General features: G+C 45.8%; 1 protein-coding gene across 3 annotated transcripts; it reads left to right on the top strand.

Annotated features, from left to right (window-relative positions):
* Positions 1–873: 873 nt before the first annotated feature.
* LOC129328348 (cholinesterase-like) lies at positions 874–13715 on the top strand. 3 transcript variants are annotated; one of them, XM_054977350.1, is made up of 4 exons: positions 874–985; positions 2895–4364; positions 8989–9152; positions 12502–13715. In XM_054977350.1, the coding sequence occupies exons 2-4, from the start codon at positions 2903–2905 to the stop codon at positions 12556–12558; spliced, it is 1683 nt and encodes a 560-aa protein (XP_054833325.1). In that variant the 5' UTR covers positions 874–985; positions 2895–2902; the 3' UTR covers positions 12559–13715. The 3 variants fall into 3 exon arrangements, with proteins under 3 accessions (XP_054833325.1, XP_054833327.1, XP_054833326.1); XM_054977352.1 differs by having other exon boundaries at positions 2895–4368; XM_054977351.1 differs by lacking the exon at positions 874–985 and adding an exon at positions 1470–1770.
* Positions 13716–15329: the final 1614 nt, after the last annotated feature.

Below are 15329 nucleotides of genomic sequence, written 5' to 3'. Positions count from 1 at the left end.
TCCATGTCATTGTGCAATTGTAAGCAGATGCTAACTTCATGATAATGTTCGAAGAAACAAAATAAGAAGTCTGAAAACTAGTCCCCAGTCACAATTCACCTTGATTTCTTCTCCAAGTGCTTGAGTTCTGGCATAGCTACTGAATGCTCTTGGTGCTACTGGGAGAGTACCTATTTTCTGATAGCCATGTCTAGGAAACCTCTGTCCCAGTTTTATTTTTGCTCTTGGGGAAATTTTGGACATGTCTATTTGAAAATGTTCTTTCTGTGTGCAGTAGCTTCCCTTCTGTCATCCACCTGTAACCACCTATTAATGAAATATTTAGCAACTTTTTGTATCCCACCCTTCCCCAAGTAGCTCAGGGAAGTCTATATCGTTCTTTCTTCTTCTATTTTATCCTCACAACAACCCTGTGAAGTAGATTAGCCTGACAGAGTGACTGGCACCAGGTCATCCACAAGCTTCATAGCAGAGTGGAGATTTGAACCCGGGCCTCCCAGATCCTAGTCTGACTCCCTAACCACTACTTCACATTGACTCTCCTATCATGATAACAGATATTCTTGCATGTGTTTGTGGTGTAACTGTACAATAATAACAACCAATAGTGCTCAATGAAGCCCTGACCATGTTGCAATAGCCTATATTCATATGTTGCAATAGTCTATATTCATGTTGCAATAGCCTATTTCCATATGATCAAATGTCAGGAAGATTTTGAATATATGTGGCCCTTCATTGCCTGCAAAAAAACAAGGCCTCTTTGAACTGTGGCATGTGCTCTTACCCTGCCAAGAGAAGTAGCCTCCTCCCTTTGAGCGGGCAGAGCCCAGATGGTCATTGCCTTTGACATACGTATATGCACAACCTTGCTCTTATTTGAAAGAGCTGCAAGCAACACATAGGGTTGGTATTTACCTCTTTCCTTTGGTCTAAGCGGCGAGAGACATTGAAAACAGCAAAACACCATTTGGACGTAAAGGAGGTGAGTGTGTCACGAGCAGAAAGGGTATGTTTCTCTAAGAGGAGACTGGAGCTGGCAATTGGTCTTTGGGGGAACGGTAGAAGAGCCAACACCAGAATGAAATTGAGGAGCTCTGAGTATTAGCACTAGGCCTTCTTACCAACTGTGCAATGTTAGGCAAGGTTACTCTAACTAGGATGACACTGCTAGTTCCTTAGTTGTTTGGGAGTTGTGGAAGTGTCCCACGGATGTGAGTTGTGATCTGGAAGACTTTTTTTTTGGTTTTTTAAAGGAGTGGAAATAGCAGTGGAAGGACATGGAAGCAGAAAAAGCCCAGCCTCTGGCTAAAACCGGTGAATTACTTGAAAAGATGGGAATGTCAGGAATTAATCTGATAAGGTCAATGCTTGCCTGTGACTGCTAGGGCTGCCAGCCCTGTGTTCGGAAATTCTTAGAGATTTGGGGATGGAACCTGAGAAGGGAGGGATTTTTTAAAGGTGGAGGGAAGACCTTGGTGGTGGGTCTCATAAATGTCACCCTCCAAAGTAGCTATTTTGTCCAGCGGAACTGATTTTTGTACTCTGGAAAGCAGCTGTAATTCTGAGAAATCTCCAGATCCTGCCCAGAAGTTGGTAACTTTATGCTGAAGATCCGAGGCTCAATCCCTGGTCTCTCCAGATAAAAGGATCAGGTAGCAGGTGACGTTAATGGCCTCTGCCTGAAATCCTGGAAAGCTGCTACCAGTCAGAACGGACAATCCTGACCCTGATAGACCAACAGGCTGCCTCAGTTAAAGGCAGATTCATGTAAGTGTATCCTCTGAATGGTGATAGTCCCAAATGAATTTCATGACTATCCAAAAACAATTTTAATTCCTCATGAATCAAATGTATCACACTATGAATTCTGATAATCTCATTTAGGTGACTCTCTACATTTAATTGATCTGTAGTTCTGAATTTTTGGATGCTTGCATAATTTGCCAATGTGAATTTCATTCTTCATGAAACACAGCATTCTCAGAAACGTGTTTGGCAGAGTGGAGACTCTTGTGCAAATTGTACTAATATCTAATGTGACTCATGTACTGACATTTGGGGCCCCCCTAGTGGTAGAGCATCTGCTTGGCATGCAGAAAGTCCCATGTGAAATCCTCAGTATCTCCAGTTAAATTAATCATATAGCACGCCCCATGAAAAAGACCTTGACCTGAGACCCCAGAGAGCTGTGATCATCGGAGTAGACAATACTGACTTTGATGGACAAGGGGTTTGATTCAGTATTAGGCATGTGATAAATGGAACATAACATGAAAGCAGAGATGCCACATGAATTGAACAACTGATGTTATCAAGACCAAGGCAGCTTAAACATATTCACTGGGTAGGTGGGGTGGTAGCGCTACATGCCACTAAACTGAAAGGGTTATGTCTAAGTAAATGCGATTAGCTGCAAATTGCAAGGCACCAGCCAACCATATTGAACCAACCCACAGGCTTAGGTACACCATCATTCCAGGCTAGCACCTTTCCATACCATAATCCATATTTTTGTATTTAGCACTTGGCAGTCTTGGCTGTTTTTGCAGCTGCTAACTTGGCCTTTTGTGCACTTGATTTGTTGTAGGCATTCCTGAAAGGGGAATTGCCCTGTGGAGCTTCCACTCAAATATCCATCACCAAACGGACATTCAGATGGGCATTGTACTGTCTCATATCTGGTGCTACTCATGTACTGACATTGTGGGGGGGGGGACCCTAAAATCCCAATGAATGGCTGTGCAGTGGTGGTGAGAAATTCAGAGCCCTCCTTCTCTTTCTCCTATAAACAGCTTATTGTTGGGATTTTAGAAAGAGGCCTTGTATACATAGTACTGGATCCGAGCCTAGATGCGTTTCATGTAACTCCTTTGGGGGCTTGTTTATTTCAGCGGCTGCCATGCTCAGCCTCATTCCTCCATTCTCATACCTCGTTGTCCTCCTCTTCCTACTGGATCCCAGTTCTGCCACTGAAGAGGAAGCTGTGGTGGTCACCAGCAATGGGCCTCTTAAGGGCAAGCGGCTTCAGGTTGGTTCTGGAGCTGTGACTGCCTATCTGGGCATCCCCTACGCCGAACCTCCAGTGGGGATCTTGCGGTTCCAGAAGCCCCAGCCTCATCAGCCGTGGAGCCATGTTTTGGAGGCCACCAACTTTGGCAACTCATGTCACCAGGAAACGTCTTACTCCTTACCTTATTCCACAATTTGGGTTGCTAATAAGCCATTTTCAGAGGACTGTTTGTTTCTCAATATCTGGGTGCCATATCCTCAACCCACAACACCCGCTCCTGTCCTTGTTTGGATCCATGGTGGGGGATATATTGCCGGTGCAGGTTCTCTTGATTTGAACAATGGAGCGTTCTTAGCAGCTACTGAGAATGTCATTGTGGCCTCCATGAACTACCGCTTGGGGGTTCTGGGTTTTCTCTTCTTCCCTCCAGATGCCCCAGGGAACATGGGCTTGTGGGACCAACAGCTGGCTGTGAAATGGTTGAAGGAGAATGCAGCCATCTTTGGTGGTGACCCAGCTCGGCTGACTCTCTTTGGCCACAGTGCTGGAGCAGCCTCTGTGGGTTTCCACCTCCTGTCACCGACAAGCCAGCCCCTTTTTGCTCGGGCTGTGCTACAGAGTGGAGCTCCTAATGCCCCCTGGGCTTGGAAGGATCCCGAAAAGCTCAAACAGTACACCTTGAAGATTGGTCACCTACTAGGCTGCCCTAACAAAAACAATAGTAATGTTGTGAGCTGCCTACAGGAAATGGAAATGAAAGACAATAGATTTGATAAGTTTGATTTCCTCTTCTTGCCCACCATAGATGGTGAATTCCTTCCTGGTCATCCGCTAAATCTTCTGGACAGTGGGCTGATTCAGGCCAAGCCACTTCTCGCTGGTGTCACAGGCGATGATGGGTCTGTCTATGTGTTATATTCTGTTCCAAGTGCTATAGAAAGCGATGGGAAGCTGACCTGGGAGCAGCTCCTGGAAGGGCTGAAGAGAACAGTGCAAAAGCGCATTGCAAAGGACATCAAGGCTATAGCACGGAAGTACAGTGAAAATGGCTATGGGCCAGAACACTACCGTCGGGCTTTGGCCCAGTTCTCAAAGGATTATTTTTTTGTATGCCCACTGGTTGAACTAGCTGCCAAGACAGCAGAAGCTGGAAGTTCTGTATATGTTTACTCCTTCAACCACCATATCTCTGGTTTCATCTGGCATGAGTGGATGGGGGCAGCCCATGGTGTTGAGCTGCCTTACCTGTTTGGAATCTTGTCGACAGTGCTGGGAACCAACCAATCATTGACTGAGGTTGACATTGCGCTAAGCCACAAGATGATGCGGTACTGGACAGAATTTGCCAGAAGTGGGTAAGACACTAACCTCTTTCTCATAGATCTCTCCATTTTATTGACTGGATTTTGAACTTAATGTGAGACATGAATGCTTTGTTCCCAAACATAGGAGAACTTTTACATTAGCATGTTGTAACATTTTGAATTCAGCAATCCTTCAGAGTCATTCTAAGTCCATTCCTTTAAATGACTGACTTTATTCTTGTAGTGGAGGGGTGATAGGAACTGTATTCCATGTAAGTATCAATTGTAATTGTAATTTCCCTCTGGTAGAAGCCAACAATAGTAGGACACTGATGAATCTCTCTGGGAAAGGAGTTCCAAAGTCTTGGCTCAACCAAGAAGGCCTTTTTTTGCATTGCCTTTCTATCCTCTTGCGGGGGGCACCCAAAGCAGGGCCTCTGAAGATGATTGGAGTAGACAGATTCATATGGGAGAAAGTGGTCCTTGAGGTATGCTGGCCCCAAGCCTTATAGGGTTTTAAAGATAAATACCAGGACCTTGAATTGGGTCATGAGCAAACTGGGATTCAGTATAGAGAGAACAGCCCTGACCTGGATAGTCCAGGTGAGCCTGATCTCATCAGATCTCAGAAGCTGAGCAAGGTCAGCCTTGGTTAGTACTTGGATGGGAGACCTCCAATGAAGACCAGGGCTGCAGAGGCAGGCAATGGTAAACCACCTCTGCTAGTCTCTTGCCATGAAAACCCAACCAGGAGTCACCATAAGTCAGCTATGACTTGAAGGCAATCTCCACTCCACTCCATAGACAGAACAAGACTGGAATGATATGGTCCCTATTACCCACTCCAGTTAACACTCTGGCTGCAGCATTCTGTATCAACTTGCTTTTGGATAGTCTTCAAGGGAAAGCCCACACAGAGCAAACTGCACTAATTTAATTGAGAGATCACCAGAACATGCATTACTGTGGCAAGAACTTTTCTGTCCAGGAAAAGCCAAAGCTGGTGAAAGGTACCCTGGTCACCTCTTTGTCTAATGAGAGTCTGGGCTTCTTTAGAGGGAGTACAACCACATCCTGAAAAGAAGATATTCCAATTACTGGATCAAGCCTTCTTCCCACAAATGGTGGTGGAGAGTGCCTTAAAGACAGAGTTGACTTACGGGTCACCGTAAGTCCCCTCCATGAATAAGCACCTCCATATTGTTGAGATTAAATTTCAGTCTTTTTAGCCTTCATCCATCCCAAAACTCCATCCAGATATATGTTCACAATTTGCACGGCCTCCCTGGAATCAGCCCAGCACCACACTCTGAAAACTACCTTAGAGGTAGGACCCAAACCACTGAAAACAGTGCCTCCCAGTCCCAACCCTGAAAGGCGGTCCAGAGGATACCACAACTGATGGTATCAAAATAAAAATAACAGGGTTGTACTCTCCCTATCCATCTTCTGGAGCAGGCCATCCACCAGGGCGACCAAAGCTGGTTCAATCTCATGACCGTGCCTGAAATGAGATGGGAATGGAACGATTCAGTTTATTCAGAAATCCCTGAAGTTGCCCAGCCACTACTCGTTCAATCACCTTGCTCAAGAATGGTACATTTGATACTGGATGGTACTCATTCAACTATCATCCAGAATAGGTTTCTTTAGGAATGGATACAACACTGCCCATTTCAAGGCAGGGGTGACCCCCCATTCCCTCTCAGGGAGGCATTTACTGTTTCCTGGGCCCAGTCCATCTGCCCCCCACTGTAGGTTTAAGCAGCTAGGAGGGCCAAAGGTTGTATAAGCTGTTAGTAAAGTCTCAAACTTCCAAGAATCCTGTCCACATCCTCAGATCGCATAAACTGAATGGTATCCCAAACAACTGGACAAGTTGGCACCATGGGACCATCTGATCTTTTCACTGCTAATGCTGGAGTAGTTGAGAGATTTTATCAGTGAAGTGTTGAGCAAAATTATCACAGTAGGCTGAAGAGTAGTCCATCTCCTCCTGTAGGCTGGAATCCAATAGTTTCTAGGCCTCACAGAAGAGTTTCACAAGTCTACCTTATGCAGATGCAATGGTGCAGAGAAATATTCATTCTTTGCTGTCGTCACTACCAAAGAGTGGTTAAGAGTGTGGGACTCTGATATGGAGAACCGGGTTTGGTTCTCCACTCCTCTGCCTGAAGCTTGCTGGGTGACCTTGGGTCAGTCACAATTCTTCTAGAGCTCTCTCAGCCCCACCCACCTCACAGGGTGATTGTCGTGAACATAATAATAACATACTTTGTAAACTGCTCTTAGTGGGCATTAAGTTGTCCTGAAGGGCGGTATATAAATCGAGGGTTGTTATCATCATCATCATATGAGCTCTTTGCATTGTCAGCCTGAGGAGGGGACTGAGGCAGAGAAAGGAGACTCAGAGACCATGTGCAGAGATATAAAATGTGAGTGAGACATATATAAATATCCTAGTCAATCCTCATTATGGGGCAATATCCCTTCACTCACCAGGTGCAGGATATTCCATCTTCATATATATACTCTCCACTTATATATATATAAGAGAGTATATATATATATACACACTCTCCACTTTTTTATATATATATATATATATATATGTGGAGTGTGTGTGTGTATATGTATATACATATACATATACATATACATATACATATACATATACATATACATATACATATACATATACATATACATATACATATACATATACATATATCAGAGTCAATAGTTGACTCCAGTGAGAAGTAATATCATTCTGCAGACGTATTTGTTCAGATAATATTGAACTTCATTTAATAACTACATACAGCAAAGCAAACAGTGAACTATGAGAGAAAACTTGTTCATGACTTGTACATAAGATAGAGAGTTACAGTAACAGACCTTTTTTAACTGACACAAAAGGAATATTCATTCACAGCAGGGAGGGGCCAGTTCAATAGCAACAGATAAACAAACTGACACCATACAAAGTATCAAGCCTCCTTTCCATCTGCAAGTACTCCTCACTCTTTCTGTTCAAATTAGGCTACAGTGATTTATTCCAACATAAAAGGCCACAACTTTATTGTTTACAGCTTAACAGAGCATTGGTGCTGCATAGGGCATGGATTCCCTATCAGCTGATCTGCCTGTCAGCCGATCACCCCTTCACCCCCTCAGGGCACCAGCTGAGGGGAAGCACCATGGAATGACAGTAAGCAGGAATGCACATGGGCGTATGCCTCTGTGTGGTTCCCCTGTCACCAGGGAGTGAGCATGATCAGACAGCCCCTGAGATGGGCTTGTCACTGCCTTGCTCCGCTCCCCAGATCCCATAAAAATATCCCCATTATTGGTAAACAGAGCATGCAGGCTATGTTAACCATCATTAAAGTTGTGACAGTGTAAATAACCAACAACCAAAGCAACCCCAAAAGAAACTGCATGCAAGTAACACTATTGAAGGAAGGAGGGCTGAGTGGGATCACTGGCTCATGGCAAAATGCAAGGCAGTGAGGGGTGGCTGCTCACAAGAAGGCACAGGGCACACACCCTGGCCAGGTCAGCTGTCTCTGATTGGCTGGCTGGGCTCCAACGGGTGATAGGCTCCTGCCAGGTCACATGGACCAGGAAGGAGCTGCCTGGGCCAAGCCAGGCCACCACCATGAGCTTCCGCCAGCCACCCTTCCTGCTGCCCCGCAAACTGGCCTGCTGGTAAGTCGGCAGGCTGTGGCATCCCATGCCTTCTCAGGTCTGTCCCAAGTCTGTTGCTCTAGGCTTCTTCTTTGTGTTTTCATTGTCCACAGCCCCTCAGTAAACCATTAGCTGCCCACCTGAGAGAGGATGCCTGTTGGAAGTGGAGGACCGTGTGATGTCTCTTAGTTTCAGAAGGTGGAGGCTATAAAGCCAGAGAGATAGATAAGCCAGGACCCTTTTCACTGCTGTGGTGCTGTCCCTTTGATGTCTAGATTGCTACTCCCTGATAGGAAGGCAAAGGCAGAAAGACTGAACTATAAAATCTAGAGATGCCTGAAGTGAGGCAGAGATCCTCCCTTCAAGCTCTCTCTTGATCAATCAGCATGGAAAGGCTTGGCCAGCCCTTTGGATTTTTATCAGAGACCTTCCCTTGCAGATCTCTCCTGATCTATCAGTGCCAAGCAGTTTAGCCAACCATCTGGGTGATTGTGCATGTGAATGTGAGCATGCTTGGATGCTTGGATGTGAGTGTAGCTCCTGCTTGATGATCCCACATATTTTGTGATCAGTAAAGCTGCAATCTTGTTTTTAAAGCACATTGGAGTCCTTTTTCTCCCTCAGCTCGTAATGAATCCCCACAGTATGGGCAGTGTGATCACCTCTCGCCCATCTCACAGCCTCCATTAGAATTTATTTCTAACACCATTTTGGCTACATACAGCCTAGCTTCCATAACTTGGCTGGTGTCGCCTTCATTCTCAGGAGTAAACAGTTAACACATACTAATTAATTTCAAAATATGTAGATGTATGTCTTGGGTAATTTCAAGGTAAATGGCCAGAAGAAGAATTTGGGTTTAAAAGAATGGTGAGTTGGTAACTTTATTGTGAAGGATGAAAAAGTTGAACCTCTCTGCTACAACCACCTCCTAGAAATACAGTCTGTGGCTGGATAACAATTCCTTTATTTCCTCCACAGGAATCCTACTGGGTCTATTTCCGGTGAATTACAGTGGCCGCTCTACAATGCCACAGAGCAGAATTTCTTTTGCATCAGCACAGAAGTCCCCCAAGTTTTGCAGCCGTCTCCTGCTCAGCACTGTGATTTCCTGGCAAAGCATTTTTTGGATGAGACACGACAGAGTGAGTTCAAGCACTTGATGTACGGAAGTGTGGGCACATTCTAGCAAACTTGAATAGTGACTTAAGTCTCATTACAGTCGATGGGTCTTAAGTCAGCATGCTGAGAACTTTGATGTGAGCATGATACTTACCTTGCTCAAATTTGTTCAATTAGTTCCTGATCAGATCATCTACATTTTCCCTGGCGAAGTTCATCTTGGTCACAGCATCATGCTCAGCAGCTCTGCACATGCTTGTGCTCAGGGCTAGGCCACTGTGACTCCTTGTGCCCTGTCTAAGAACTAAATTGTGTCGCATACTGGAACAGAGCTCATTGAAGCAACCAAGGCTGCTTTCACAGCAAGGATTTCCCATGTCAGACACCTGACGGGTGCAGGTTTTTTTCATGTTTCCACATGATATCATTCTCTACCTATGCATACTACAGATATTTAACTGCCTGTTCCTTCCATAAAAAACAAAACACTCCCCCAAACACCTACCTGCTTTATTTTAAATTGTAAAAAACTTGTCTTTCCGGGGCAGGATACTATTGGCATGAGCAGTTTCTCATGTCTGAAGGAGAAGCAGGACAGTTGCAGGACTTTGGGTGGGAATACACGTTATGAAGGATGAGGGATGCTCAAGTGAACCTCATTTCACCTCTCCAACTTTCTATGCACTCATTCCCACTGTCACACTTCAATTTGATCTGCGTGAATACATTCACACGTTCAATATCAGTTCTTCCTCAACTGCTAAAAGTACCCCAGGCTGTTTACAACTGCCAGATTCCCCCACCTCCACATCCATTCATTGAAATGCAGGTCTTGACACTTTCTCACACCTTAAAGAAATGCAAATTGGCGAGTCAGAGGAGCCTAAAGTTCTTGCTCTACAGTGTCTATCCCTGGGAGTTCTCGCTGTGAAAACAGAGTTGAATTGGAGCTCTGCCCTCCCGATTCACTTGCAAATGCGATCACTTGTAAATGCAATCACACGCTTGCAAAGCAATCACACAAAGTGAGCTCCTGTGAATGTGGCATGCATGTGTGCTGACTCCAAGCAAGACGCAGCCTGCATGTGAATTGAGGACCGCACATAAAATCCTGCCCTTGAGCATCCCCAGGTTATTCACAACGCGTATTTCCACTCTTTGATGCAGTGCTAGTCAGTTACTCTTTTCATTTGTTGATGGAAAGGCGCCAATCGCCTGCAGAAATTATCATGTGCATGTAAAGTGCCAGGTTGCAGCTGACTTAGGGTGACCCCAGAGAGTTTTTAAGGCAAGAGGAGACCAGAGGTAGTTTGCCATTGCCTGCCTCTGTGTAGCGACCCTAGACTTCCTTGGTGGTCTCCCATCCAAGTATTAACCAGGGCTGACTCTGCTTAGCTTCCAAAAGCAAAGAGATTGTGATGGCCTAGACCATCTAGTTTAGGAACAGAAGAAAACTTCCTTTTAGATGGGGAGGGAAAAGGGATTGTGGGCTCTGCAAGTACAAGGTGTTTTTAAAAGTAACGTTTGTTAAAAGATATTGTGTTATTCCTATCCAGCAGGACTCAGGCCCATAAAATTTTCTTTTTATAAATCACCCACAGCTCCGCCAGTCTTTTAGGGAAGGAGAGGGGATCATGGGGGATGTTTCAGCAAATAGGTGCAATTAATTTTTTAGAAGCTGTTACATTATTACTATACAGGGTTATTCATGTGATAGTAGAAAAGCCTTGGCTTGTTCAGAGGCCTGTGGAATTCAAACCCTTTGCCCAATTTGCTTGAAACTTGAGAGTTCTTTGAAGGGCAGGCAGAAGACACTTCGCTGCAATTTTGGTGACATTTGGTTGAAAAATGACAACTCAGCCCCCCGCCCCCCGCCCAATTCCCTCCATGAGAATAATAGAAGTACAATTATGGCTGGTGTGTGTGTGTGTGTGTGGAGTCTGCAATGGAAGTCTTCCACACTTTCTGAAAGGAAACAAACAACAAACCACAACAAGAAAAGAAAAAAAATCCACAAAGTTTTCAGTGGAAAGGTAACAAAAATAGTGTTAGTCATTGTAAGAGGAGAGAAATGAAATGAATACAGACAAGGTTTAATTTTTTTTAAAATGCTGGTGGTTGGCTGGAGCTCTCCTGCTGGCTGCTGCTTGACAGCCATTTTAGGAATTAGTAGAGAGAACTTAAGTGTGGCTGTGCAGAGAGGCACCTACTTTGGGGTCTGTGTTCTGTACAATTTGGTGCCATTAAGAGGAAAAACAGCTGCCCCAGAGCCTTCAGTTGGTTCTACCTCCCTTTCCCCATTAAAAAGAATGGCCATGAAAATCATGAGAATGGAAAAAAACTAACGCATTTGGACCCTGTCTTGGCAAAGCCCCACCTGAAAACTACCCAGTCATGTCAAACATTTCACTGAACAGCCCCAGATCTGAACCATAACAAAAAATTTCTAGATGAATGCCCCTAGTAATTAACCTTCAAGCAATCAAATTGTTGAAAAGATAGAACTTACAGTTTATTGAGATAGATTACACTCACAGCAATATCTTGTAGAAGAAAGAAAGATTCCTAGCCTAAGGCCTTACTTCCCTTATACCATGGCTGACTAGTTCAGCATTGAGGCGGCATGAGTGTGAGAGCCAAACTACAAGTGACGTCTTACACAGGTTGGACACTAGTCGGCTTCCCTCAAGTTTTGATGGGAAATGTAGGAACCCTGGTTTTACAGCTTGGCTCTCCCTTACAGCTGCAAGACCAGGATGCCTACATTTCCCATCAAAACTTGAGGGAAGCCGACTAGTGTCCAACCTGTGTAAGACGTCACTTGTAGTTTGGCTCTGAGAGGGAAATTCCACACTGCAGGGGAGAGAGAAGTATATACAACCTCTCTGTTTGGAGGCCATGAGGCAAGAGAGAGAATCTCTCAAAGGAAACAGAGAGAGTGGAGAAGTCAGGTGGTGTTCTTACCTTAGAGCCAAGCTACAAGTGACGCCTGACACAGGTTGGACACTTGTCAGCTTCCCTCAAGTTTTGGTGGGAAATGTAGGCATCCTGGTCTTGCAGCTGTAATGGAGAGCCAAGCTGTAAAACCAGGACGCCTACATTTCCCACCAAAACTTGAGGGAAGCTGACAAGTGTCCAACCTGTGTCAGGCGTCACTTGTAGCTTGGCTCTTAGACAAAGAAAAGCAGTTTACTTATCAAGGGAGTAGTAGACACAGAGAGACATTTGGTGCTCCTCAAAGTCCAAGGCGTGCCAAGTCACCTATTGCAACACTTTAGTATTGGATAAGTAGCATTGCCATAAACCCCTCTTTCTTTGGGGATTTGTAAGCATTTGGTTGTGTGGCCTTGAATAGCTGCTTTTATTTTGCAGGTTTGTTCCCAGAAGATGAGAGGAACAAGACCAGAACTTAACAGAGGTTATTTGTGATCATGGTCAGTTTGATTTTCAAGCATATTATTTGTGAGGATCACAGCATCACTGGCCTAGTGGGCCATTTTTTTAATGGGTTACTCTCTACAACGTGCTTTTAATATCTTGCACAGTCTGCCTCTAGTAACAACCGAGCTCCTGTATCCTGGTGCAATTTGTGTTCTACTTCTAGACTTTATTACAAAAAAGTGGTCTGAAGTCTCACAGTGCAACTCTGTCCAAGAAGCTAAGAGGACGTGGGCCTAAGCAACACTGGAATGGAACACCACCTGTGAACTCCCAAGTGCAGTGACTCGAGCTCCTTGGAGGAAGAGAAGGGTGAAAATAAAGACAATTCCTTCAGGGATTATGAGAGGAAAATTGCTTTCTCACACACTGTTACAAGCGTACCACTGAATCCCTGTGTGGTGTCAGTTCCAACCTCTTTTCATGGAATTGTTGGCTCTTAGTTTAGCTTAAGCCGTTCGTACTACATCATATGTCTGTCTGATCACATCTGCCTTCTTAACCCCTTGGTTGTGAGGTGGCAAGTCAGGAAGTTAGGGCTGCCAAGTCCTATGGGAAGAAAATGGGGGATAGAGGGTTGTGGGGGAGAGTTGCACTGAGGGAAACTCGCCTTGGGGGCTCCAGCACACTCCCCATCACGCCAGAAATGACATAATTCCCAGCATGACGCAGAAGTAATGGTGGTGCTGGGCCAATTGAGTAAAAATTAACCCCAAATACTAAACTGGGAGCCAATTTCTGCTCAATTGGGCCCCGGCACAACCTGTCGCCTTCACATTGCACCAGGACATCATTCCTGGCATGATCTGGGGGCACTCCAGAGACCATGGGAGCTCAACCCCCAATGCCATGTTCCCACCTGCACCCCCACCAGAGGGGTTTAATAGAATTAAGTGACTGGGGTTTAATGGCCCTGCTAACCTGCAAGCACCATTTCATTTGGTCCTCTGAGGCACTGAGGCACCTGCAGCCGCCAGAGTCTCTGCCAGATGATGTGTCACTCTCCCAGCCTGCTGGACCCTTGGGGGAGCTTACTTTGTCTCTTGCTTCTCCTTTCGTATGTTGTCACCAACTAGTTTTTTTTATGAATTACCTGTCAAGAGGGCCAGTACTCCCAGCTTCCCTACCACGTTGCTGTACTAAGACTCCGCCTACTGCCCACATCTCCCGCTATGCAACGCCTGGTTACAAAGGTGACAGCTTGCTGCATTTAGAATCATAGAATCATAGGGTTGGAAGGGATCTCTAGGGTCATCTAGTCCACCCCCTTGCACAATGCAGGAAATTCCCAACTATCCCCCACCCTGACTGCCCCAGTGACCCCTGCTCCGTGCCCAGAAGATGGCAAAACACCTGTGGAAAATTGCTACCTGCACCCTCCAGAGGAAATAGCAGGGCAGCAACTGACCACCTCCCTTGCCCTGGCACGCATTTTAAATAGCATGTTCAAACGGTGGAGGTCTATGTGGCATGGAGAACAATTACCAGGATTTAAACTAGTGTCCACGTACATGCTGTCTGCTCAGCAACAGAAGGAGCAAGAGAAACAAAAGAAAGGTGCCATCAATCAATTCTCTTGTTCCCCCACTCTATGCATGGGGGAATTCTATATATTCACCAGATGTTTTCTTAGCCAGACCCCCAATTTTGCATGTATGTGTAGCTGGCCCAGGACAGAATAGGGATTCTGTTGCTGGACTGCCCATCCTCCTGACCAACAGTTGTCCTGCCCAAGTGACAGAGGCAATCTCAGACTTGGCATTGAGGACTGTGAGGTTTATTGTCCTTGGAGTCTGCACATGCAGAGGCTGCACTAGCAGGAGCAGCTCCATACTTCATGGCTGTCCTGCACTTGGCAGGCAGCAGGTAGGTGAGCCTGCCTGGAGTAGGCTTCAGGCTAGACTAGTGAGGCTGGGAGGGAGGCTCCACTAGTCCTGGAGGCATGGAGCACAGGGCTTATGTCTTGCAGACCGGTTGATCCAGCCATGCAGCCTTCCCAGTTCTCAACCGAAATAGGCTGGGAGTTAATCTGGCTCAGCTGCACTTGCTGACAGGCATGGAGGGTCCTGAAGCCGAGCTGCCCCTGGGCCGGGATCCAGCAAAACAGCACTACTCTCAGAGCCCTGTTCGGGATCCAGGTGGGGATTGCGTGCTGCTAGTCTGGCACTTTGCCTCCTTTGTTCTCTCTCCGCCCAGTTCTTCTGCCAATGCTGCTTTTGTGGAGTGGGTACTGGGAGGCCACAGGCCTGGTCTTGAGTCTTATCTGGTGGAGGCCTGTGGGTTATCTCAGATGCTGGTGGCAAGGTCTCCCTAGCAGAATCTGGCAGGGTGGGCTCTCTGGCGCTGCTGGAGTGTGGTGTGCAGTGTCGGTCTCTCTCTGATCCTTCTGGCCTTCCTGGTTCCCTGGCCTTGGCTCCACTGGCTCTTCCTCTGAGCCATCTGAACCAGAGTCCCTAAACTGGTCAGAGGGTGTCAAGATGACTTAGGTTTCCATGATAACCATGGGTCTGTTTCAAAACATTCTAACAACTATGCATAGTGAGTCATACATTTGATTTGGTTATCTTTGGGGATAAAATGTGTGGTTTGGTCCTGGGGGAATTTTCCACTTTGCCCGTCATAGACTAACCATTATTCAGTGAGATTTAGACTAACAGAAACCTGGAACCCTTGGCAAGGGTGGGGGACAATTAAGAGATGGTTGCCTCAGGAGACTGATGGATCCAGAGGATTTCCTGTGTATTTTCCAGTCAGCAAGCCAG

The sequence above is a fragment of the Eublepharis macularius genome, chromosome 4 (genome assembly GCF_028583425.1).
Source record: "Eublepharis macularius isolate TG4126 chromosome 4, MPM_Emac_v1.0, whole genome shotgun sequence".
NCBI lineage: Eukaryota > Metazoa > Chordata > Lepidosauria > Squamata > Eublepharidae > Eublepharis > Eublepharis macularius.
Note: the sequence above shows the minus strand (reverse complement) of the source record. Positions and strands in the feature narration are given on the sequence as shown.